The sequence below is a fragment of the Dermacentor silvarum genome, chromosome 11, assembly GCF_013339745.2.
Source record: "Dermacentor silvarum isolate Dsil-2018 chromosome 11, BIME_Dsil_1.4, whole genome shotgun sequence".
Taxonomy (NCBI): domain Eukaryota; kingdom Metazoa; phylum Arthropoda; class Arachnida; order Ixodida; family Ixodidae; genus Dermacentor; species Dermacentor silvarum.
The window spans coordinates 77,467,664-77,494,763 of NC_051164.1; the positions used below are offsets into that span (position 1 = coordinate 77,467,664).

At 47.1% G+C, this 27,100-nt stretch overlaps 1 protein-coding gene across 1 annotated transcript in view; it reads right to left on the bottom strand.

The window, feature by feature from the left end:
• LOC119434143 (serine/arginine repetitive matrix protein 1-like) overlaps window positions 1–23,378 on the bottom strand; it is a 124,915-nt gene extending 101,537 nt beyond the window's left edge. Inside the window, exons 1-2 of the mRNA XM_049659074.1 lie at window positions 23,222–23,378; window positions 8,708–8,857 (exon numbers count right to left, since the gene is read on the bottom strand). Coding sequence (XP_049515031.1) covers window positions 8,708–8,782 — 75 coding nt within the window. The 5' untranslated portion in view covers window positions 8,783–8,857; window positions 23,222–23,378. The remainder of the gene's footprint in view (window positions 1–8,707; window positions 8,858–23,221) is intronic.
• Window positions 23,379–27,100: the final 3,722 nt, after the last annotated feature.

Here is a 27,100-nt window from a genome sequence, read left to right on the forward strand (position 1 = left end):
AATGAAGAAAAAGTAGCGCCATCTCCTCTCTCATCTCCGCGCCGGCCGCGTTCACTCTCTCTCTGTCGACCGTGGCTCCCCCTACGCGGTGCATGTTCTAGCAGACGCTCTCCGAATGAAACGCTGTGGCTACGTGTCGCTCGCGCTCTTGAACTCGTATTTTGATCGGAATTTTTCGCGTTATGTTATGACTGGCTGCCAAAACAACGAGAGGACGCATAAATGCCGTTGCGCTTAGATGGCTGTACTATTAGCGGTGATACAGTGAGCCTAAAGCGTCTAAGTCGGGCTTTAACTGAGCCATGCTACGCGCGACCTCGGCGTTGGTTCATCTCCGCGTTTCAGTAGCTCCAGTCCCTCGTTGGCCAGCGGCTAACGTGCACAGCGGGCCTCTAACAATGACTACGCTTCGGGAGTGAATGATCCACCAGCTGTATATATGCAGTTGTCTTACAGGTTTCACTGACTAGTGAGCTACAGATCATTTGGCAGAAGCGGTCCGTCGATAATGAGGCTAGTGGCTTCGCTCGCTTGCAGGAAGCCTTACACTACTCCACACATTTTTTCTTCTTTTTTTGCGGACTTGAGTAGCGCGGCAGCGGTCATCTTACAGGTGTATGCGAGGCTGCTTTTGCGGATCATATTGCCGCTTGCATGTGCTGCGCGCGGCTCCGAGAAATTCTACCGTGCGTATTGTATCTACTATCTTATCAAATGCAGAGCAGAAACGATGAGTTAACATCCAGGTTTGTCCTGGCCACTGACAAAGCCACACAGGAATGAGTTAACTCTATAATCAAGGGCGTTGCAATGTGGATAGCATTGCTGCCAGCAGACGTTAATGTCTTTGAAGTGCACGGTGTATTCTTCCGTTTGGCAGGCGGCTTCCTCGGGCTTCAGCTGCTTCCGATGAACGAAGAGCGATGGAATGGCTTGACGCTTCAATTTTTTTGTGCCACAGCTCTGCAGAATCACCGGATCAAATTGATCATCCGTGAAGTGATCCTGCGCAAACGTGAAATCAGAAAACAAGGTCACCGTAAAACCTCGCTCCTTCAAGTATAAGGCGTAACACAACATTCCCGGCACAGGTTATTATCGCCGGGAAGTCTTGTATACGGTGTTTCTTTTTTAGCTCGCCGCCAGCACAGGTACTTATCTCTTGTTCTGCTACATATCGCCGGGAAATCTTGTATACCGTTTTCCTTTTTCAGCTCGCCGCCAGCACAGGTCCTTATCTCTTGTTCTGCTACGCGATACACGACTAGAATACTGAGCACACTTTTCACGCGCAGCACTTTCTACCATTTTCGAGATAGTTATCGGTCCTCGAGGATCTAGGACGATAGCGACAAGTTTTAGCGACAAGAACATGATCTTCGCCGACCACCGAGTTGAGTTTTTGCTGAAGGCGCAAAGTCGCCCTAACTAAATAGCCCTAATCGTCTTTCCGCAGGTAAGCGCCCATTTTTCCCTACGTACCGTCACCGCTTCGTAACATACTGCGATACACTCAAAACGTGCCGTTTGCGTACATTCAGGCCACACAAACACAACGTCATGCATTGTATAACCGAGTCAACACAAAAACCACGTGCGTTTGAGGACAAGATGAATCCGGCCACGAAGTTGCAAATGCAGCGCGAACAGTGCGGCACTTAGGAGGGAGAAAAACTAACGAAGCCTCACACAGCAAGTGGCAGCATGTGAGATTAGGGATCATTGAATAATCGCTCGCTTACCTCACACAGCCGGGACCATTATGTTGGGTTGAAATCAGCCCGGCTGATTCTTTGAAGCCAGACCTTCCTCTGCGCCGCGTCTCGCTTCACTGATGGAATCCGGAAGAGTCGCTTGCCGTCTGTTTCGCGTGTCCTGCACCCGAATGCTGAGCAACACGGCATCGCGAACACTACGCCTTAAAAGCGCAAAGGAGACGCGATGCGTGGTGCCTCCATACACGGCTTGCAATGGTCTGGCACCGCGATGGCGGCGGGAGCAAAAAACAAGCAAGAAAAAAAGCGCGCGAGAGCACGTGACAGCATTCGGCCAATCGGAGGGCCGAGCGCCGAGAGAACGGGCAGGAGAGGAGGAAAGCGGCAATCTTCAAAGGATGTCGCTACTTTTTTTTATCGAGGGGCTTTAAGTTGAAAAGGCAACGAGCGCCGCCTCACGGAATTTATGCTGAACTAAGGGAACCGCCGGCCCAATGAGAAAGCGAGCAACGCGACGGGCATCTAGTAAAGGAGGCATTGGCTCTACCTTGTGTGCCCAGCGCGCCCTGGTGGCGCATGCCCGAGCGGCGGCCATCTCCAATGGAATCCCGGACTAGGGAGTCCACTTAGATGTCCCCCCTTCGGGGGTCAACTCTCTTGTATTTTCCTAAAATAAGTGTTTTCACCCCCACCACCACCACCACCCAGCCTGGCGTCGAGAACACTGGAACGCTACGTCTGACAGCGAAAATGCAGATGCCATGAGACGCGCCATTTCGGGCATACTTCGCAAAGGGCTACAAATAAAAAGGCGAAAGCTTGCACAAGGCCGCGAAAAGCTCAAGGCACAGCTAAGCTGGTCGAAATGCCGACACCACGTTCCATCGTGTTGCAATGCCGACAACGCGTTCCAGCAGACCCGCTCCATGAATGCGTGTCTCTCTATCTCTCTCGGATTCACGGCCGTCACTGCGCGTAGCATAGCGCCGCTTGCAACACCGACACTGCGTTCCAATGCCGACAACGCGTTCCAGCAGACCCGCTCCGTGAATGCGTGTCTCTCTATCTCTCTCGGATTCACGGCCGTCACTGCGCGTAGCATAGCGCCGCTTGCAACACCGACACTGCGTTCCAATGCCGACAACGCGTTCCAGCAGACCCGCTCCGTGAATGCGTGTCTCTCTATCTCTCTCGGACTCACGGCCGTCACTGCGCGTAGCATAGCGCCGCTTGCAACACCGACACTGCGTTCCAATGCCGACACCGCGTTCCACCACGTTCCACCGCGTTGCAATGCCGACAACGCGCTCCAGCAGGCCCGCTTCGTGAATAAATCTTTCTCTCATTTTCTTTATCTCTCTCACGAGCATAGCGCGCAAAACCTCTTATTCTTCTCGCAGAGAATTGGCACGAACGCGTGCGAACGCGCCAGCTTTGCACGAAGACGACGACGCTCGAACGCAATCATATGGTTCGCATAAACGAATTTTCTGCAAGCGTGGCTCCATTGCCTTTTTTTTTTTCTTTAATGCATGGAAAACAAAACTGAAGGTATATTACAGTGCGGACATAGCTATACACTTAAAACTCGGGAAAATACACACATGCGTCCAACAAGAGCACCCAGTCAGGCGGATGTTCCTGCGCAGCGTACACACTTCTTACATAAGCTGCACATTCTTGAAAGAATGATCTTCTAGATCGCGGGCTTTCGGCATGGCGATCACACATTCTAGCTCTCCATAGGCTATACAAACCCAGTACTATGAACATGTCATAGGGAGGACCGCCAGCAATCTTAAACGGTCGGAACCTAATTGCGTATGGGGTGATGTCAATGTCATTAAAAAAAAATGGCTGTATAGCCCAGTGGCTACGATGTTCGCCTTGGGACCGTAGGTACGCGGGCTCGAATCCCGCCTCGGCAAGAAAGATTATTTTCTTTTATTTCTTTTTTCATTGCTGATGATCATAGTTTCTTGATACGAACCACAAATTAGGGCTGGCTTAAACAGCTTTGCTGTTCACAGTTACAGTAATATCCCACTTCATGAACGCGGGTTTGGACGCCGCGAACATGGACAGCGAGCACTACGGCATCGAAGCACAAACAGAAAAGGCGCGGTCGCGGACGCTACACTGATCTCGCCGGTGCGACGCCTGGTGTGCCACAGGGAAAGCGCATATTGCTACACATGCAGAGAAGAAAACGACTGCAACGTTTAGAGTTGCATTCCTTGTGCGATCGGTAATAAACCCGAAACACTCGTCTCGTGAGTGTATGAGCCCTCTCTGCGCGTGGTAATGTGGTGTCAACACGCTGCAAATGTAAACTCGTTGTTCGGCCCTTGTGTAAACTGTTCGGAGTGGCGTTGGCTGACGGCTGCATTTCATCGCAGTCAACCACCGGTTGTTGCGACTCGTGGCCGAGCGGTCATTACGAGTTTACGTAGCTGGTGATGTACCATGGTGCCGGGTGATCAAGAGGTCCGGGGCGACGTCCAAGAGATGCAAAAAGGGGGTTTATTTACAGCATTTACATTTTGAGAGATTTCGATGCACGAGCACGAACGAGCACACTCGCAGCACTGAAGGTCTGCTTTTTAAGCCCTTCCTTTGCCCCCTTTCTCTCGTAAGGGGAATTCACTGTTGTTCTCGTCCAATCACAATCGCCGAAACGTTCGCCAAATCCCGCCCCTGACTTTGCACCGTTCCGCCGGATTACGCCTCCAAGGTTGCGCAACCACCCCCCACATACGGGCAACCGCTTGGCGACTTGGGAACCTCAACTTTGATCCGTTCCCACAGGAAATTCTTGCCGTTGGCCCCTCGCAAGAATGAGATCAGCTTGACAGAGAAATGGGCCTTCACGCTAAATAGCGTTTCCACGAAGGGCGGCGTTGTCGTCGTCTCGAGTGAGCTATTTTGTTTGACTCTCACAGTCCATACCGTGACGGGAAAGAGCGACGATGTGGTTAAACGATGCACGCAACCATTGACTCAAAATTCGTCCCGCCCATCAGCTCTGAGCTGTCGGACAGCCGAAGATACGAAACATAATGGCTTGTCCATTAGTTCAGGTGATGCTGGTCTAGGCGCCAGCTCCCCGGCCTTGCAAGGCACCCAAGGGCATGAATGGCATTCCATTTCTGCAGGTCTGCAGCATTCTTTGTCGAAAACAGCCGCCGGGCACAACTGTGCTAAATGCTAGTCGTAACAAAACGCATCACAGGAAAAGTAGGTTTCTCACGTGGTCGCTCTTCTCCCAAGCATTGACAAAGTATAACGGTGCTTAGCTTCGGTGATCTGACAGGAACCCGCCTACAAATTCAGCAAGGCACGCGGTCTAAGACCACCGCGTGTTTGTAAATGGAGCGTTTTTCTACAAGGCTAGACCAACTCTTTTCGTGATAAGCATTCTAGGCTTTAGCTGTCTCCCAATGCAATCATGATCATCATCAGCCTATCTTTATGCCCACTGCAAGACGAAGGCCTCTCCCTGCGATCTCCAAATGCCCCTGTCTTGCGCTAGCTGATTCCAATTCCCACCTGCAAATTTCCTAATTTCATCACGCCACCTAGTTTTCTGCCGTACTAGACTGCACTTTCCTTCTCTTGGTACCCATTCTGTAACTCTAATGGTCCACCGGTTATCTGCCCTACGCATTACATGGCCTGCCCTGCTCCATTTCTTTCTCTTAATGTCAACTAGAATATCCGCTGTGCCCGTTTGCTCTGTCACGGCTGCTGGATGGCTCTCTGATCCACACCGCTCTCTTCCTGTCTCTTAACGTTACGTATAAAATTTTTAGTTCCATCGATCTTTGTGCGGTCCTTAACTTGTTTACGCGCTTCTTTGGTAACCTCCAAGTTTCTGCCTCACATGTTAGCCCCGTCAGAATGCAGTGACTGCACACTTTGCTCTTTAACGACAGTGGTAAGCTCCCAGTCAGGATTTGGCAATGTCTGCCGTATGCACTCCAACCCATTTTTATTCTTCTGTAAATTCCCTTCCCATTAAAGGGTCCCTTGTGAGTAATTGACTGCTAGAGCTCCCGCCACGGCTGTGGGAGGTTGTGGGTTTGATTCCCACCGCCACCGGGCACCCACTGGTTCAAATGGGCACAAGCGTACCCCGGCCTGGCGTTCGGCTTCCTTCAGGGGTGATACGCCCAGGGAAAAAAGCCCGCTCCCTGAATTCCCGTCGAAACCCTCGTGAGCACAGAAAAAAAAAAATGTTTGGGCTACTCCCATGGCGGCCATTTCCCATGTGGCGCCCCAAGCACCTATTGAGGTGGGGACGCCTTCAGATTGAGGGCTAACACCTCTTCCCAAGCGTTGAGGTACCATAGTGGCCGAGCACCAGGCCGGGAGCACGCTTGTACCTATTTTACCGGTAGGTACCCGGCGGCAGCACTTGCCTCCCACAGCCGCGGCGGATGCTCTTCAACAAGGCCGTCTGTGGTCGGTCAAGAGGCGCCCAGAGCTAAGTCCTGAAATCTCTACTGGGCCCTCTTTCGAGATGTGAACCCCTACGAAAGCCGAGCACCAGGACAGGGAACATGTCTTCATATTAGAAAAAAAAAAAAAAAACGGTGGGTTCCCGGCAGCACCGTGATTTGAACTCGGTACCTCCCGCATACGAGGCGGATGCTCTACTGCTAGATAAACTGCTAGAAAATGTAACCTTGAAAATGTACAGACTCTAGAGGCTGAATGGCGATGCTGAATTCTTGTTCTCCCGCCAGGCTGTTGAACATTATCTTTGTCTTCTGCATATTAACCTTCAACCCCTCTCTTACACTTTCTCTGTTAAGGTCCTCATCATTTGTTGTATTTTGGCCCCAGTGTTGCTGAACAGGACAAGAGAGCGAAAGGGTGCATAAAATAGCAGGGAGGTTAACCAGAGGTAGTTCCGGTTGACTATACCTGGACGGTGGAGAAGGAGCAGGGAGGTAAAAAGAGAGAGTGGAAAGCGGAGAGAGAGAAAAAGAGATACGAGTACAAACAAACCGCGTACACTATAGAGCGGTAGAGGGCGGCGTTCCTAAAGTCTATCGTGAAGGCCCGTAGACCTCAGGAATCTTAGTAGCGAGAGTAAGGCCTTCAGCGCGGATGTTCTTCCAGAGCATTGACCTAATGCTTTCAGCTCTGATGATGGACGATTGTACAATTCATCCAGCAAATGTCGTCTGCAAACCGATGATAGCTGAGATATTCGCCGTTTATCCTGACTACTAAGCTTTCCCAGTCTAATAGCTTGAATACTTCTAAGCATGCAGTTAATAGCATTGGAGACATTGTGTCTCTTTGGCTGACCCCTTTCTTGATAGGTAACCCAATGCAATGAGACCTGTCAAATTTTAACACCGTCGGACTAAACACGCCATGCAGCTGGCAAACACTAACAAGCACCAAGACATAAGAAACTTTGGCTTGTCCGTGGACATCGTATTAGCCTTTACGGAATACCGGTTGGTGGTATCATTGCCCGTAGCAACATCTTGTGACGCTTTGTCGAGCCACAACACATTAGAAATGCCTCTGTGTTACACAATACACATCTGTTCCATTCAAATGAGAATAAAGGTCTGCATGTTACCTAAAATGTTGCAACGGACAATTTACACCAGCAGCTAAGTAGAGTAGACTGTGGTTATTATTGCGATAGCGATTATATGGACACTACAGGCGTATTATGCTGTCGCCGTCGCCGTGAGGTTCTGTATAAAGTCCAACGACAATAAAATCGTCGCCGCGCGCCGTAAGCTGTATGTGCTACTGAAAGCGTGCGAGGGTGAGCCGGCGATAGCGGCTCAATCTCCAAACAATATTGACCCTTTTCGCGGCAATCCCGTGGGCGCTGCCATGTTTGATCACGTGGTGACGCGTCCATTGCTTGCCTCAACTGCCTCCGTTGCCTGCTTGTTTACAATGGAAGTGTATGACGCCGGCGCGGCTTAGAAAACCTGTTTTCGGAGATATCGTAGGCGGTGACTAGGTGGACGACACGACGCTTTGATCACAGCTTCAGAGAACATGCAAAAGCGCTTTCGGAGCTGATTAAGCTATGTCCAAACGGCGCAAGCAGCGTATATGGTGCGTGTTCTAAAAGCGGGGCTAAATATGTATTCCAAGCTATCCAAGCTTTCCGATTGTGAATTCAGTCAGGATTAGTGTGCTTTGCTCTTTGTTCTTTATTAGGCAAATATTTTGAAGCAGTGGCTTGTCAGTTTCTGACTCAGTGAAGGTTCTCGGTGCGGCCACTATCTATAGATAGCGCCGCTCCCTTTGTCATTGTTTAACGAGTGGTACTCACTCTTGCCGACGTACTGGGGATGAGGCCCTTTCTTTGAAAATTAGCCATACAAGGCTGGCGCATGAGCAAATTTCTGTATCCTCGAGAAAAGCCGTACATCTCGAAGTGCCGGAAACACGTAGGACAATTGCAGCAGCGGTCCGCGAACTTGGCCCCACATATTCATTACATTATTTAATATGCCAGTCACTATTTTTGCAGCCAACTACTGCACACCGTCTTCAATTCACGGGATTCAAACCAGAGTGAATGGAGCACAGTGCGTTAGCGAAAACTCAGTTGCATTTCCGACAGCTGATTGCACAGAAGCGGAGTGGTTTCGTATTCGTGCGCGGTCGCTGAGGAGAGGTATGGCGCGCCGCCGTGAGCGCCATCTCGTTCCTCTAAAACAGACAGAGGAAGCAAGTTCCATCTGAGCATCCACGCCGTTAAGTGGCGCTAGCATCGGAATAGTCGCGCCATCTCTCGTCGTGCTGCATAGCTACCACACCGAATCCATCCGCAGCGTAAGTGCTATGCGGGGAAGCCAGGTTCCAGGAGAAGCGAGAACCATTCGGGGGGAAAAACGTAAGTATACACGACGTGAGAGCGGAGGGTCCCCCACAGGCTATATGTGTGCGGCCAAGCTAATACTCTATCAAGAACAGCGCGTCCTATGCAGCGCACTCAGTACCTGTTGCTTGCAGGATTCAATCAATCCCACGAAGGTGGGGCGACGTCGCGAACGCTTCCTGCCAGGTGGTGCCATGCCCCACCTGCTGCCCTTCGGTCAGAGTCTCTGGGCCCTGCAGCGTCACCAGACCACGCCGAGGACACCGACTTCCTGCAACGGATTGATTCACGGTTGATTTTGTGATTGGTCCCGCGTCTCAAGGTTACGAGGCCAATCTGAGAAACCACGCGGTGGAGGATGCCGGATTTAACCGGACGATTCAACCACATTAGGCTAAACGGGCCCTGCGACACACTCTTTGAGCGTGATACACAAACCTGCCTAGGTGCTTAGTGGAAAATGCCCCTCTACTGCAACGCATATATGCAGGAAACAGCGTATATCCTCGTCTGATTCTACCTTTCCTCTGTTGTAGAAGCCGTAATAGGAACTGTGTTGTCTTTCTATCGAGTTGTCTTTTCTCTTTTTGTTCCCATTTATCCCCTTCAGCCACGGATTATGATGCCCCGTCAATAAACGTGTCTTCACGTAATTTTACTGCAAATTGCTGCAGACTTCCAACGAAAGAAAGTGAAGATGGTGAATGATCCTTTCGTGCATTTTCGAGAGTCCTCGCAATTGAAGAGTAATTAAACTTCGATTAAGTCAACAGTCATGTTCCGTTTTGTCAAACAAGATTTGTATCATCGACTCCAGTAACGTGTGTAATTTTCTTACTGCAAGCATTACGGGAAAGCAAAAAAAAAAGGAAAACAATGCTATTCCTTCACAATTGCTAAACAAACGAGGCGCGTCGAACATCGATCCCGTCAACAAACGGTACCGCGCCCGGTACGGTGCACGGTGCGCAGCAATACAAGGTTAGTGGGGGTCTGCGAATACCGATTTTCGAGACCGAATCGAATACGAATGGAACAGTGCCAGAATCGAATCGAATTAAATATCGAATAATTTTCGAATAATGACTAGCCACTATCACAATTAACATAAAACGATGTTTACACCCCAGTATTCTTAAGGTTACCAAGTTTTCGTCATTCCATAGCACCACATGAAACGTTGTTTAATAAAAGCATAAATGGATCATTAGGAGCAAATAAGTAGTTTCTGCGCATGCACAGGGCGCTTCAGAGAGCGCGAATGTTAGCTGTACAGCCTGTGAAGTGTGGTTACCTGAGTGATGTAGCCTGCTCCACAACGCAAGTTATCACGCTTTATGTGTATACTGTGCCCGCGCTGCTGAACATAACCGTAGTTTTGCACAAATTTTATGTTTGTGTCGGCGCATTTGACATCCGGAAATATTCGAAAAATATTCGGAAAAATATTCGCATTTATGAATAGTGACCATTCGATTCGAAGAGTGAATCGAATAGGATACTATTTGATTAGTTATTCGAAAATTTCGAATATTCGCACACCCCTAACTTAGATTATCTACCGCCATCGCCTCGGACACTTATTGTACTGCCGATAACCTCACAAGACCTGCAATTTGTTTTTTGTTTTTCTTTTTTTTCTGCCCACCTTCTTCTACGGCCTTTCTTCTCCTTCGTCCCATTCCCTGCAAAGTAGTATGTAGGCGAAAATACGCTTGCTAAACACTCTGCTTTTTTCAATAAAGAGCTTTTTCTCACTCTCTCTCAAGATGGTCATGCGCAGGAATACTCTGCAATCTGAAGTGAACTGACGTCATACTGGGTAGGCAGAGTTTAGTTAACATGCAGCTCAATAGAACTGGAAAAACGAATCGCGTGCTGTACAACGCGAGTGGACAAATCGCAATTATTGAATGCTGTTACCACATCTCACAGCTTTATTTCGCACTCTTGCGGACGCCGCGTTTCCCTTCTTTGTACATCATCGTAACACACCTGCTAGGACTTCTTGTCTGTAGTATTTTATAAATAATTAGACCAATAAATAAATAAATGCCTTCTTGCCGTTCTAGACGCCACCTCCGAAACCGACAACGCGTGTAGCGTCGAAACCCAACCTGCAGAGGAAGCCGAAGAGTTACTGGCCCTCTCGAATCCGGACTGCAACACCATCCTGAGCGACTCCCAGGAGGCGGTGAGAAACTTTGCCAAAGGACGCATTTCCCCTAAAGCCATCAACATTCTAAAGAGAATACGCACCCCCAAGGACCACCCGAGTCGTATCGTACGGTTCCCCGCCCACGTCAACACGGGCGACCAGGCACCCCCGAACCTCAACGAGGTAGCCCACCGCCGAGCGCGAGAGCTGACGAACCGCGCCCGGCCGGCCCCTCGGGAAGGCCCCCGAACCGAACGAGACAGACTGACCACATACAACGCCATTACAAAGATGTACCAACAAGCCAGAAGAGCTTTCCCACCACCACACAAAGACTTAAACAGGGCACAAGCAGTGGCCCTTCGCCAACTGCAAACAAAAACCTTCCCGAACCCGTTTCACCTCAAACGGATATTCCCCGCAGTACACAAAGAAGACACATGCAAGATATGCAAACAGGAAACAACTGCACTCAAACACATGCTATGGGAATGTAACGGCCAACACAAAAACGAATTAAACTCCGAGACCCTATCGCCGAGGTGGGCCGCCGCTCTGCGCAGCTCCGACCTCGGCGACCAACTCCGGGCTGTCCAGCAGGCCCGCGAGGCGGCGCTGAGACAAGATCTCGACGGATTTGGTCGATTGCATTAGAAGCGATATTAATGAGTTCAGTAACTCGGGCCAGGTGATATTAGTGGGAGATATGAACGCGCACATGGACGATTTAGACGGATATACTGATTACAACGGCTCTCTAGTGCTGGATTTGTGTGATGAACAGAACCTTATAGTAGTTAACAGGGAAAATAAGTGTCATGGACAGGTAACGTGGCAATGCGGAAACAGGCAGTCATGTATCGACTACGCCTTAGTCTCAGAAATGGTCTACGAACAACTGGAAGAAATGATAATAGACGAAAATGGAAAAAATAGCCTGGGAAGCGATCATAGACGTTTAGCATTAAAGTTTGGGAGAGATACCAGCGCAGAACATGAACCAATAGCCTCAGAGTTTTTAAAAATGAATGACGAGCAAATAACAGAGATCGCAAACAACATAGAGAAGAAAATTGAGGCTTTTCCTACAGCAGTCTGGGAATATAAGGAACTGGTGGAAGTTATGCAGCATGAAATAAGGCGGACACGGCAATACAACTGTTGGATTGGAAAGAGGAAACCACGTAAGTGGTGGAACAAGGAAATTAAACAAGCTATAGAAGAGCGTAAAGAGGCATCTAGGGTTCATCGAGAAGCCAAAAAGTTGGGATTACAAGAAGAAGAGGTGCTCCTTAGATGGAATACATACAGAGAAAAGAAAAGGGTTGCGAGTGAGCTCGTGCAAGAGAAAATTAAATGCGCAAGTGAACGTTGGGTGCATAACATTCACAAAAGAGACAAAGGCGCCCCAAAAAGATTCTGGAACCATATAAAAGCCCTCGGAGCTCCAACTAGAAACTCGCAAACGGCTATAAGGGATGAAGACGGTAACATCTATGAAGGCGATGATGCGCTGCGGTACATCACAGACGTTATCAGGCATAACTTCGGTACGAGAAAAAGTGTAGTTCAGACAACAGATCCAGCAACAACAGAGAGGCTTGAGAGATCAAAATTCAGCATAGAAAGCTTCTATTGGAAAAAGGCAGCAGAAAATGTCCCTAACAACACGGCAGCAGGACCCGATGAAATCCCAATACAGCTAATCAAAAACCTCGGTCCAAAAAGCAAGGCACTGCTGACTAATGCCATAGAGCAAGTGATTAGAACAAAGAATATTCCCGTTGGCTGGCGTGAAAGCAAGATGAATCTCATCTACAAAGGCAAAGGAGATAAGGATAAGACGAGCTCGTACAGGCCAGTTACAGTAACGTCGGTGATATATAGAATGGCAATGCAAGCCATAAAAGTAGAACTGTCGAAGTGGGTGGAGGAAAACGGTGTATTGGGGGAACTACAGAATGGGTTCAGGCCAGGCAGACGCTTAGAAGACAATATGTTTGTACTAACTCAGTGCATAGAGATTTCAGTAGCTCAGAAAAGACCTTTATGGGTAGCATTTCTAGATATTAAAGGAGCTTATGACAACGTAGACAGGGAATTGTTGTGGGATATTCTTCAATACGAAGGCATAGATGACGATTTCGTGGAGCTGCTGAGGGAGATATATCGAGACAACCAAGTACAAGTGGCATGGGAAGGTCGAAAAGGAAATGAAATGGTGGGAATTCACCAAGGATTGAAGCAAGGATGCCCTCTGTCACCATTGTTGTTCACGCTTTACGTCAAGGGCATAGAAAGACGACTGGAAAACAGCGAATTAGGTTTTGATTTATCCTACATGCGTAATGGACAAATGGTGCAACAGAAGATCCCTGGATTGATGTACGCAGACGACATTGTGCTACTAGCGGACAATAAAAAAGATTTACAGATACTTGCGAATATCTGTGGGAACGCAGCGACAAATCTAGGCCTTAAGTTTAGCACAGAGAAATCAGGGATTATGATCTTTAATGAACACACGAGTAACTTCGTGGTGTCAATTCAACAGCAAGTAATACCCATAGTGAAGCAATATAAGTACCTCGGCGTACACATAAACGAAGGAAAGAATTACTCAAGCAACCACCAAGATAATCTGAAAATAAAGGGGAAGCGGAATGCAGCATTAATGAAACACAGAGCACTGTGGGGCCACAATAAGTATGAGGTGGTGCGTGGAATCTGGAAAGGAGTAATGGTGCCAGCGCTAACATTCGCAAATGCCATTATATGCTTAAAATCGGATATATTGGCGGGTTTAGAAGTTAACCAAAGATCAGTAGGCCGGTTGGCTTTGGGAGCACACGGTAATACGACAAATGAGGCAGTGCATGGAGACATGGGTTGGGCCTCTTTTGAAGTCAGAGAAGCACAAAGCAAAATTAGTTTTGAAGAAAGGCTCAGGAACATGGATGAAAATAAATGGGCGGCTAAAGTGCACAAGTATCTCTACATGAAAAGCGTGGACACAGAATGGAGGAAGAGGTCAAGGAAGTTGGCAACCAAGTACAGGATAATCGAAACTGTAAATAGACAACCAGGGGTCATCAGAAAGAAAGTGAGAGAAATAGAGACCGTGAATTGGATGCAAAGAATGGAAACGAAAAGGACAATGGAGATTTACAAGAATGAGAAGAAAGAAATTAGAAGGGAAAATCTGTACGATAACACAAAGGGCAGTGCCTTGCTATTTGAGGCTCGAGCCGGTTGCCTAAGGACGAAAACATATCGGAACAAATATTCGGAACTAGATGAGACATGTGTATGCTGCAGTAAAGATCCAGAGACCACTCAGCACATCCTAATGGAATGCGACGGGATCCACCCAGCGAGAACCGTAGGTAACGTGCAACTCCCAGAAGCGCTTGGGTTTAAAGTGGAAGGAAACATAAACAGATCAGCCGTAGAGATCAGCAAGAGACGATTAGAGTACTGGTGGAAAAAAAGCAGGGAAAAGATGGATACGACCTGATCTCTTAAAATCATAGGCAGCGGTACAAGCTAAATTTTTGAAAAAGGTATACAAAAATGCGAGATAAAGAACATGTGTAGTATACCTGATTAAATCAAGCAGGCTAGGTGACTATTCGTCGCCACCCCGTTTCAAAGGGGATGCCAATAAATCATCATCATCATCATCATCATCGACGCCCCATCGTGGGAGACCTGAGCCCGGGTCGTCAAAACTGCAGAACAACTCAATAAAGTTATTACCGTCCATCCATTCTGGCCGTCACAGACACACACTGGCGAAGGTGAAAAGAAAAATGCGGCTTCCAGTATTGGTTTTTCATGTTCGTGTTTTACTCCCATGTCGTTGCGCCGTTACAGAATGCTGGGGCGGGGAAGCGATCTCTCCCTGCTATCCTCCCCCCCCCCCCCCTCCATTAATTCCTCGGATTTTGTCGAATCTTACTGCCTGACCCGCTGATCAGACACATCGCTGCCGCTGAGTATACGCGTATTCCGGTCTCGGGCTATCGGAAGATCGATCCAGCTCTAGTTCGCATATTGCTACCGTCGTCACGGCGGAGCGCAAAATGGAACCAAACACATTTCTCAACGAAAGGTCATGCTCGGGAGAAAGCACAAAATTTGCCAGCCGCCGATGAAAGGAAGCGTGAATTCGCTTCATATCGGCTACAATTTCGGGCATGAAAAACGCAGATGACCGTGCAGCACGGCTCTCACGTGTGGCTAGCTAGAGTTACGGCGAAAAATCTATTCACAGTAGAATCTCGTTGATACGATCTTCACGGGAACCGGAAAATATAACATATAATCCGAAGCTCGTATTATCCGAAATACATTGCTCCTATAATACATTGCCCGAGAAAAGAACCAAAAAAACGTATTATCCCGAAAAAAGTATTATCATGCAGAATCGTATCAACGAATTACACTGTATACTGACCCGTATACAAGTTTATCTTTCACCGGTGGCCGCTTTCCACCGGCTAACAAATGTTAAACGTTATCGCTCGGCGCAGGATGCGCCTGTATCGGAAGTTTCTAGAACGTTGTCGATGCTTCTTTCCGTTGCCTGTTTTCACCGACGCTTATGTTATCTGATTGTATGACCGACGCGAATTGTCTAGAACTTTCTGGAAGACCCGCGGGCATCAGGGATTAATCTGGAATCTTCGATGACTCAGGTATAAAAGCCGACGCGTTCCGCCGCTGATCAGATTTTCGACGATCGCCGACTGTGTTCGCCGCTATCGTTGTGCTTTGAGTGTAGCTTGCTTTTGTGGGCACAGGTTCGCCCAATAAACAAGCAGTTTCGTCATACACAGTTTTGGGACTGTTTTCTTTACCGTCACTACTACGTGACAATACGAATACGTTGCGGAGAGTATTGACACTGTGGGGTCGAAGTAGCATACACTTGGTTATTGCAATAATAGCGGTTTTTGTCTGAGCTCCGAGCCACCAGGTGGCAGCATCATGCAGCCGCTCACGTTTACGCATTCGCTCCAACACCCAGTCCGCCTGCGTTTACCCGATTACCGCCCAAGCTAAACCTCTCTATTCAAAAATCCGCGCAGGGAGAGTTATTTTGCTTGTATGTAATATTACATTGTCTCAAATTGTATTTTATGCTCTTCTGCTAACTTTGCGTAGGAGAGTAATTTCTTTCGTTTTCAGCTGGCACGAGTTGGAAAGTGCTGCCGTCTTGTGCAGACGGAGTCACAGTGAATGGAGCGGTGCATTGATGCATGGCCTCTGATATTACCATCGCGTCCGGTAATCAGTGTTGTCAGCATTCGTACACAGTTTTAAGTTGTACACTACGCAAATGAAAAATGAAAAGCTTGTACTCCCGTTGCGGAGAAACCACTGCACCTTTGTACACTTTCAATGGTAGGCTTTCTATTACGCTAAAATATAGAAGGTCTTTAAACAACGCTAGACAGTCCCTTTAACCATGTGGTAAACTGAGCTACCTGGCCATGCTGCAAATATTTCCAGCATCCGGCAGAACGGAGCACGTGCAAAGATTACGTATCACCGTACGGAATTCTACAGAAACGAGCCAACGTTAAAGCATTCCACAAAGTCGAGCAGCAGGAGAACGAGAGAAAAAGGTCGCATAGAGGAACGAGGCGCTATTTATGCCTGCCTGCAGGACTGAACAGCAGTGGTTTACGCACAACCCTCAACAAACCCCCTTTTTCATACGCAGAAGGTATTGCCAAATGCTGAATAGGCGGGAACAGACATATGTGCAAAAGAAAGAGGAAAAAAAAAACACTGGCAGACTCAACTGTAGTTGACTTCTACGTACGTAATGCAAAGCATTGAATCATGTAACTTTTGTGAAGCTAACGCTTATGTGCAGGTTATATGCGGTAGTATTTATATTTATAATAAGCAAGATAGAATATTTCTAATGACAAGATATAAGGTAGAAATCAAACCAGAACCCAGTGGCCCATATTCAGTGGCCCCAGTGTACATAGCCAGTGACAAACCCAGTAGCATTACGCACGCACACATAACCAGTGGCATTACAACTTTACAAACTTCCTAAAAAAAAAAAGACTTTCATGTAGGACAAAAAGCACTCAGCTCCCTTCAAAACAATTCCTAACGGAGTCAATACACTTGTCTACGCTTTTGTCCCACAGTTCGAAGTAACTGTGGAACTCTTCAAGCTTATTGCTGTTGAGTGCCTCCTGCGAGTTTGTATTTACCGTCTAAACAGCAATAAACCTCCTTAATTTGTTTAACTTTATACTGTAAAAGCAAATAAATTCTCAGGGAGCTTGGTCTGATGAATAGGTGCGTGGAGAACCCCGGTCCATCGCTAGCAGGCTAATTATACCACGTCATAAAGAAAGCAATTGGAGCTGCAGCGGCCGTCGTGACGGAGAAACCAGTCACTCCAGAATTTTGAGCGTGTCTCTATCATATTCTTTCTTAATCGCCAGAATATTTCCAAGCAAAAGAGGTGATTGACAGTCTGTCCCGGAGGAGCAAATTCCCGCTGCAAAATGCCACAAACGTCTAGGGAAAAAAATTGCAGTTTCGCCCGGAAGGCGAAGCATCGATTGCCATAGCAAATTAGTGGAAAGCTATACGAAGTAAGGATAGTAGTTTTATCGGCCGTATAAACTTGTAAACATAGGCATACTAACTAAATTAACAAGCACGGTGCCACGCGCGCACAAGCAAACATGAACACATCTCACTCGATGACCGCGGAAACTCGCTGTCAAAACGCTGGAGAGAAGAAGTGCTGCAGCATCTGCGAGCGAATTGACCTTCGGGCCGCCTCTCGCATCAACGCCAACTAAGCCACGAAAACACAGCACGTGACAGACTCTGAACCCGTCGCAGATGGTTTTCAAGATACAGCGGCCCGGGCGCGCGCGCGCGCGGCCTTCCGGACCGCCCAGAGTAGAACCGCCCCGCCCCACTCCCCTCCACCCAGAGCCTTGCCCGCAACGGAAGACGGCACGCTTCCTCCCCGCTTTCCTCCATTTCGTGCTGCGAGATTGAGCCGCGATCACGGGCTCCCTCTCGCCCGCTTTCACTCTCACATACAGCATACGACGCGCGGCGACGATTTTATCGCCCTTGGACTTTATACGGAACCTCACGGCGACACCGACAGCGACGGCAGAAATGCGCCTGGAGTGTTCATATAATTGCCATCGCAATAAAATGAATCGATGATCACAGTCTTTCCGCGAGCGCACTGTCACCTTTTTGTTGGTCTTGGTGAAGATGATGTCTTCAGCAGGCTCAAAACTTGATTCGTTTCGGAGTCATACCCATAGCACCAGCTGATATCACCCGTGACGATTTTCGAAAGTAGGTCTGGGTCACTGTCGACGTGATGTTTCAAATCTTGGCACAAAACCAACCGAGTGTTGCTTGAATTGTTCTTTTTTGGACTTTGTGAGCAGGCGGGGAACAGACATCACTACAAGGCATCTCATGCCTAATTCCACTCTCAAAATCCATTCACATGAACTCCAATAATTATGCCAGAAGCTCCTGAATCTTGTCAATTGTGTTTCGGCAACTCCCGCAGTTTCTCTTTCTCTCTTTCTTTTTTTTTTTTTGAACCTTTTCGACAATCTCGTAGGTTGAAGGTTAGCCAGAATCAGCACGGACTCGAACGCTCATTTCTCCTCTTGGAACAACCCGCACCACTCATAAACTCGCATAGGCTCAGTGCCTTCTCCATAAACGTTGTTTGGAGCATTTGAAGTGTTCCTTTGCTGGTATCTTTTTTTTTTTTTCAGGAAGAATCCAAATCCCAAGGAGATTCGCCATTTGTTACGAACAGACGCCACGATTTCGCAATAGTAGCGCGACGACAGTTGGGACAACTATCCCCACAAAGCCGTAAAACGTTTTACGGTGACGTCAGCTTGGTGACGTCACTTGTGTGAAGTGTTCACCTACACCTACCTAGCGGTAGAACACAGCAATGCAATTACGAAGAGTTATATGGAGCCAGTGCGGTCCTCATTTTACTTTTCTTCTTTTTTTAGACGCTCTTGTTTCTTGCGCAGCACTTCAGGTTAACCTCCTGAGACGACCGGAGACGAAATTCAAAATAAATAATAAAATAGAAAAAAATAGTACAGTACAATATTCATGGGGTTCATTATAGGTGTGATATCAGCGCATAAGTTTAGTTACAAGTTAAGTTACTGAAATGTCTGGAATAATTAGAATTATAAATCATTAATTACCGGGGACGAAAGTCAAAATCAATCAGAAAAAAATGAAAGAAAAATAGTACGATACAAAATTCACGGATTTCATTATAGATATTATATCAGAGCATAAGTTTAGTTACAAGTTGAGTTAGTGAAGTGTATGGAATAATGATAATTAAAATCAACGCCGAGGTGCGAGTGCCACTAAGATACACCTAAGTGAAATATTAGGGTCGCCTGCCGTTCTATCATTTTTTTTCTTAAGCGAAGCTTGTATTGCCTCACTCGTGTCGGCGTCGGTGTGTTGAACATGGTATTTATTACAATGAATGAAATTATGTATGTACAGGTACTATTTACAATAATATAGGTACCAGGTGCTCATAAGTAATCACAAGTCAACGAGCCGTCCGGAAAACGTCACACAAAGCAACACCTTCCATCGCAACAAAAGCTTGGACGGTGAAGTTAAACTCCTGATCAAAAGTGGATACCAATCCGGCTGACCCTCTTCTGGGTCGTAAATGTCCTTAAGTGCGTAATCTTTTGATCGAAATGCGATCCTGAGGAAATTGTTTTCTGCATTTCGATCTTGCATACGAATTTTCCATAGGCTATGCAGGCCCTATCAGTAAAAACATATCGAATGGTACATCGTCACACGGAGCAACAAGGAAATCGGATACTGCGAGAATTTAGATTAATATATTTTTGCTAATTTTTATGGATGACATCCCAAAATAAAATGTCCTCTTTACAATCAATAAAACAGTGTTCAATGGTTTCAGGCACGTCACAAAGGCGACAGTTATTGACGAATCAAACAGTTTCTTTTTCTGAAGCCATGCTCTAACGGGCAAGGTTTCAGTGTGTAATTTGTAAAAAAAAAAACGTTTTTGTAGAACTGGCAGTTTGCGCACTCTTGCAAGTACACCATGTCCTGGTAATGCGATATACAATGTATACTGATCGTCGGTTCATCATACGCTCCCTTAAATAGCGTGGTTTTATACGCACGCAACGATAGGCGCGCGGCCGCCCGGCCCACATTCAGCGTTTTCACCGTCGTCTCCTGCCGTTGCGTCTCTCGGCGTCGTTGCATCAACGGCGCCGGAGAGGTCACCCAGCTATAGTGCCTAGAATAACCCAGCCACATGAGACGCACGCCAACAGCACCAGTCCAGCGTCGCACAATGTGACCAGACAGATTTAACAGAAGCAGTCAATGTCATTCAAGTGAACTATGAGAAATGTTCCCGATTAACGTTTTTATGCCCTGTTTATAAATCTGCGGCACACACATACACGGACACATACACCCAAAAACATTCACGGCAGCGCGCTCGAAGTATACGAGACGGCGCCGCTTTCTCAGACGGCGGCGCCTCGCCGACTAAAGGACGGTGCGGATTATTTAGGTTACCGAGGGCTTGCTGGAGGCCAAGATGTTGACATTCGATCACAAACTTATTATTTACACCAATTCGCAACAATGTCTTGCGACACGCGCTTGACAAATGTTACGTACCTAATTGTAGCGCACGCCGACGAGACACTGGCGCCACATGGTGGCACGCACGGGAATTGGTTGCTGCGGAAGTCGCTTGCAAAAGTTGCCAGCAGCGCGGCCGCGGCCACGCGCCGATTGGTCGGCGCCACGTTGGCGCTCATCGAGACGCTTCCGGCGGCGGCGCCGGCGCCGAGATCTCTGGTGTGCCTTGAGCACGACGTTTCGGCTTGGCGCCTCCCTCAGCGTCGACGCTGAGCGATGCCGGGCGACGAAACGCCAGGAAAAGCCGGGAAAACGCCGAATGTGGTCGGGCCTTAACACGTGCACGCTCTCCAGTGCACGTTCGGCAAACGAACATGTCTCGCGCGTAGAGGTTCCACATACTTGACAGGTCTGGCTCGGGCGCCCGCAGCCGGCGAGCGCGATCATGCCATCATCATCATCATCAGCCTATATTTATGTCCACTGCAGGACGAAGGCCTCTCCCTGCGATCTCCAATTACCCCTGCCTTGCGCTAGCGTATTCCAACTTGCGCCTCATCATGCCATACCCCCAGCCAATTACAGGCGTCCCCTCCCACCGGAGAAGGGAAAGGGTGTGATCGCGTGTTCGCTCGCCTCGCGCCCGCCGCTTCCCGCCAGTTCAGGCCAGATAGTCAGATGGGGCGGCCACGTTTTGTTCGTTCTGCCGAAGAGTTCTGCCGTTTTGGTTCGCCTCTGCCGCTCAAAAAAACTAACCAACCCCTCCCCTACGGTTCGACAAACTTCGCGTGCATCACTATTCCCAGTAGGGGAGGGGTCTAATTTTTGTTTTTGTATTTTAGGGGGGCGGGGGGGGGGGGGGGAGGTCCCCTCATACGTAGTAGGAAGTGCGGTTGCCGACCTGACTTCGAAAAGTGTGATGTGAAGTACTAGCAACAAAGCAGCAATCAAATGACCTGGGAAATATTGGAAGCCCACGAAATGTCAATACTGAATGAGAAATGTGGCAGCGCGCCATCTGTTTTGGTATGGTATGGAGAACTTTATTGAGTCCTGAAGGTCAACCCTGGGTTGACGCGGGCCGCTCCCACGTTGGGACTGTCAGGCCGAGCCCTTCAGCCACATCGCGGGCCTTCTGTTTTGGTATCGACAGGGAAAATCGCATATGTATTTACTAAACTGTGACCAGACGTCTTTATCGCGCTCATGCACCATTGGGTGCATGAGCGCGATAAACCAAACCCTGCCTCTTTGTTTTTCATGCCTTTGACGACTTGTTCTAGCGTATTTAAATGTTTGGCTGTCGTCATAATAAAAAAATTGAGAGAGAGCGCAACGCATCGTTCTCCGAGAACCTTCAACCTGTGTTCCGTGTTCTTAACGCTGTTCCCGCCTGAAAAAATGAATAACCAACTAGCCAATGCTCTCACGGTAATTCACCCCATGTATTCATTTCTACCACAGCATATACAATGTGTCCCACTATTATGCAGCAAGATTTAAAATTATGCAAATGCCACGTAACTGGACAGAACCAAGGTAATGTTTGCCGTCGCTTGGAGATACTCAGATTATTCTTGCATTCCGTCGAATTACTTAATTAGTCTTAATTGATTAGCTTCTCAAATATTACAATTAGGTGAAAAGTGTCAATGAGAAAATTGTAGAGCACCATGAAAAACTCCCGATATAGCTTTCTGTTGCTCAATACGTGCTACATAAAAGTGGGTTTCCGAGCGTGAAATAAGCCCGTGAACACACGCAAAGTGCCTCGAGCGGCCAGTCACGCGGCAATTTGGCGTGTACTGTCCAACTCCATGCGTTATCCAAAGCAACTATAAATGACTATATGACGAACCTCACTCACTGCGTCGCGGCAGATTCTTTTTTTTTTTTTTTTCCACTCCGAAGCATGCAAGCACCGGCACGAAATGGTTCATTAAAGATCGACTCTTGCGTGACCTCTCTTGTAGATTTCAGGTTGAGCACATGAAAGCAGCGGCAATCACCTTTTGATCAAAACGTAGTGCCCTTTCGTATGCTCATTTGCCGAAAACCGCCATTTTTTTCTTGCGATCTCGCCTCATGAGCACGAACGGCGTCGTAACCTACGGAGCTCGCGTCTGCACGCCAGTCGACGAGCAGATGAATTGCAATCCCGACATATGGCACGTACACAATGACATGGTAATCATTTGCAATTACTGCCACCGCGTCAGACAAATACTCTTTACAGCAAGTTTCGTTTGTGTCCCTCCGAGCAGCTATCAATGCAAGCAATGCAATAAATTCGTATATATATTTCGTAACAGCTGGACTACTACCATGACGCGCGATCCTTCGCTGCATATGCCGGTTTCTGGCTCACGCAGTGATTGCATTCAGTAAACACAATGCTAGTCTATTGATATTTTACGATTATTAACGCAAACTTTTAAGCAGTTGCGAACATCTGTCATTTAACAGCCAAAGTAAACGAACGCGAAACGACGTATCTTTCCGGACGCTCGCAACTGGCTTTACGGTAAAAGACAACTAAACGCTGCCAATAATGTCATGAGAAAGTCCTTGCGTACCAATAATGCAGTACACGCTAACGGCACATACTTCGCGCTATAGCAGACTTTCTTTCTCCTTGCTTTCTTGCTCAAGAACGAAAATACTCACTGCCACCAGCATCTCACACGGCCATGTCTGCGACAAGGTACGTTATAGTTCGTCAATGCTCGCGTTCAAAAGAATGCGTCGTTGTTAGCTTACCTCTCACAAGAAGGCCTTGAACTTCACTTTCGCAGCATCTTTGTGCACAATAAACTTTCAGAAACCACACACTCACTCAAAAAATACTTGCACGAACTTTTACAGACCGCCGTCTGCTAGGCAAATCGCCGCGTTTTGAGCCAACGCGCGCCAAAACATGTATTCACAAAAAAAAAAAAAGAAAAGCAACTTAATGAAGTTTGAGAAGTATAAGTAATACATTAGAACGCTTTATACTTTCCGTAATACAATGCTCGAGAGGTGCACTTGTTTGTTGTTGTTGTTTGGATTAGCGTTTTTTCATTGACATCAGTTGGAGACGACATTCAGAACGGGCAACCATGTGCGACAACCGCGCGGGTCTTTCAAACATGTGTAGATGCAACTTTCATAACTATTGCGCAACATTGTAGAGTACGCGGATAATTTGCTACAGAACTAATGATACGACAGCTAGGTTGCCGCTTTACTCCACCGAAAACAGGTAACGTAAACGCAATATAAGACCTCCATCTTGTTCACACCCTTGGCCTCGCTTGCTGCACGGATTAACGAGGACTACTACTCTCACGTGAGAGGCTATAATTTGTCACTTTATGGCGCGCATGGCTGTAGTTGAACGATAGCAGCAGAGGGCTAAACCTAAATGGGTATGCAACGAATCATTTCTATATTGAGTTGGGAAATTGATAACTCAAGTATTTTCATCCGCTCCGTTAAATAAAACTTTATGCCACTTAACAAAAAAAAAAAAAAAAAAGGGAATTTCGCGAAGCGGTCAATCGAATACTTTTGTCACTTCATTTCGTGACATTACCATCACCAACTGCAGGCTGGCTTTGGGAAGGGATTAAAACTCTCTTGCTACGAAGAGCTTACTGCAATGCAAGCTATGTCACGTGCCTCTACAACGTACCAGCCGAGACAGAGCTAGTGGTGGTTCCCACATGTCATAGCAGAAGTGACACCTGCTGGAACTCTTGCCCACAACATCCGTTTTACTAAGCAAAACCTTTGCGCTGGCCAAGTCACTGGCTGCAGCAGGAAAAACTGTAAGCACTAAATTCACGCCTCTAACTGAACATCCTCGATTGCGATTTAAAGCAAAATTATCTTTTCATTGCACACAATTTTTCTTGTACTTACCAAATTTGACCGAGAAGTTTGTCTACAACCAATGGTCTCATGGGTGAAACAGTCAGTAGCTTATCTGTACCGCACCTCAGGTGCTGCTGCTTTCAACACATCATTTAACTACCTTGATGGTCAAGCCTTTATTGCACAAACATGGAAGGGTATGTGTTGGCTGCATCCTGTAGTGATGACAACTGTTAATTTGTTAAATGAAGTTTGTGCGAAAGGCCAAGTTTCTGGTCAGTAAGGTCTTGCCCAAAAACTTCAGAGTAAGAGACACCATTGCAGGTAACCTTATCAAAAACATACTACCAGCTACCAAAGATGTGGTGGAAATAATCACATTTTCTAAGCCAGTTCTCCCAAATGAACATGGAGCAGCTTCCCAGTAAAAAAAGAAACAATTGGCTCCAATTAGCTTTTCCAATAGGAATCCAATGGGACCAATAAGAACCAATTGGAAAATCCTTACTTCCAACCAGTTACGATTGAGTCAGAGGAGAAACCAATTGGATTTGCCAATTGAAATGAACTAGACCCAATTGGAAAATCCCTAGTACCAACTGGTTACGATTGAGTCAAAGTGAAACCAATTGAGACTTGCCAATTGGAATCAACTAGGCCCATTGGGAAATCCTTAGCTCTAATTGGTTACGATTGAGTCAGAGATGCAATCAATTGAGTCCAATTGGACTTGCCAGTTTGAACCAGCTAGGCCCACCTTACATATCCCAACTGAGTCTAATTGGACGACCAATAGGAATAAACTAGCTAGAACGTAGCCACCTGGAAAATCATACTTTCAGTTTATGAACCCATTCAAGGAAACTGGAATGAGTTATAGCTATATATGCATGCAGTACTAAGGCTATAGCAAACCTGTTTCTGACAGCTGGAATCCTATTTAGGTTTGCTTTGTGGGGTATATATGTGTATTGGTATTGCCCATTGGTGCAAGTGGCCATTCCAACCAATTAGTTTCAAACCAATTGGCACCCATTGAGTACAATTGGTCACTCCAACAAAAACCAATTGGTCATGTTCCAGTTGGTTCAATTGGTCCAGTTATGTACTAATTTACGATTGGAAATTCCCCAATTGGAGTCAATTGCTTTTTTTGACAGGGTTGCCTCATAGTATTTCACATTATAATTCACACCACTAGAAAATGGATGTCACGTTAACATTATGAGCCAGAAGCTCATGAGCACCCAGTCTGCTTGCGCTGCCGTGACTGAACAAGCATAAAGTCAAGTTGGTGCTTGACCTCTTTCTCATTTAGCAAGGAAAAAAGACGCAAGCAGGATACCCAAATTCACTCAATGGTTTCTCGATAACTCTTTTCATTGACCTTCCAAGCACACATGGTCACTCAAAGTTACATGTTGCGGCAGGCAGTTTTTCCCATTGACATGGGTGCTTTCAATACTGACTAACCTCAATTCGCACCACTTTCCAAGTGTTGGCACTGTGATTGATTGATACGAGTGGCATTATTTAGATCACTTCTGCTTGAAAATTACTGTGTAGCAGTGGTTGAGCTGCACTGAACCAAGCATGGTTGAAAGTGCTGGAGTGAGGGGTGCCAGGAAAACTCTCGGCAACACTTTTGCTGCATTTAAGAAGTTTGGTGGTGACGAGCTCAAAGGAATTTCAGAATTCCAGCATGTCTTCCATGCCATTTTTCAGGCAGCTTCATGCATTGTGAAGTGTGCACTGCATCTGCAGCACCAGAGCCAGCAACTTGTAATGCGAACCACTACATGTGTTTACTAGATATTTCCTGACACTATGTGCAGGTTTTACAATGCATTAGTGCCTGAGTCACATTAATCGAAGTGCGGCACCCAGGCGTGTGACCTGTACCCCTACTAAAGCCACTGCACGTGAAAATTTTGTATGAAGTACGGCCTTTACAATGCAATATTGCCTGCAGTACTAAATTAGTCAAAGTGCAGTTCCCATTCTTGTGACCCTTACTTCTGCCCCTAATAGCACCATACATGTACCATAAGAAAAAAAAAGGTTGGATACTATGGCCGTTCAAAACACTCTGTCTGGCCGAGTAGATCCTCATTCTCATCCACCATGGCTGTTGCCAAAAAACATAATGAAGAACAGGAATATTTGCACACCATAGACAAACGGCCTGAAATTTAGTGGTGTGCTACGCTCTAATATGTCTGATCAATGCATATGCCTCCAAATTCTGTGCTGCATAGCCAAGCCTTTTTTAATGCTCCCATGGTATCCAGACTTCTGCTTCTGACAGCAAATTACAAATAAGAGCTATGAATAATTCTACAATCAGCATCATCGTTACATGCATTTAGGCTAATGCATGTAACGATGACGGAAGAGCGATGGAACGAAAAATCTTAGGAGTAACGTTAAGAGACAGGAAGAGAGCGGTGTGGATCAGAGAACAAACGGGGGTAGACGATATTCTAGTTGACATTAAGCAGAAGAAATGGAGCTGGGCAGGCCATGTAATGCGTAGGATGGATAACCGGTGGACCATTAGGGTTACAGAATGGATACCAAGAGAAGGGAAGCGCAGTCGAGGACGGCAGAAAGTCAGGTGGGATGATGAGGTTAGGAAATTCGCAGGCGCAAGTTGGAATACGCTAGCGCAAGACGGGTAATTGGAGATCGCAGGGAGAGGCCTTCATCCTGCAGTGGACATAAATATAGGCTGATGATGATGATGATGATGAGGATGATATTGCAGCAATCTATAGCCTT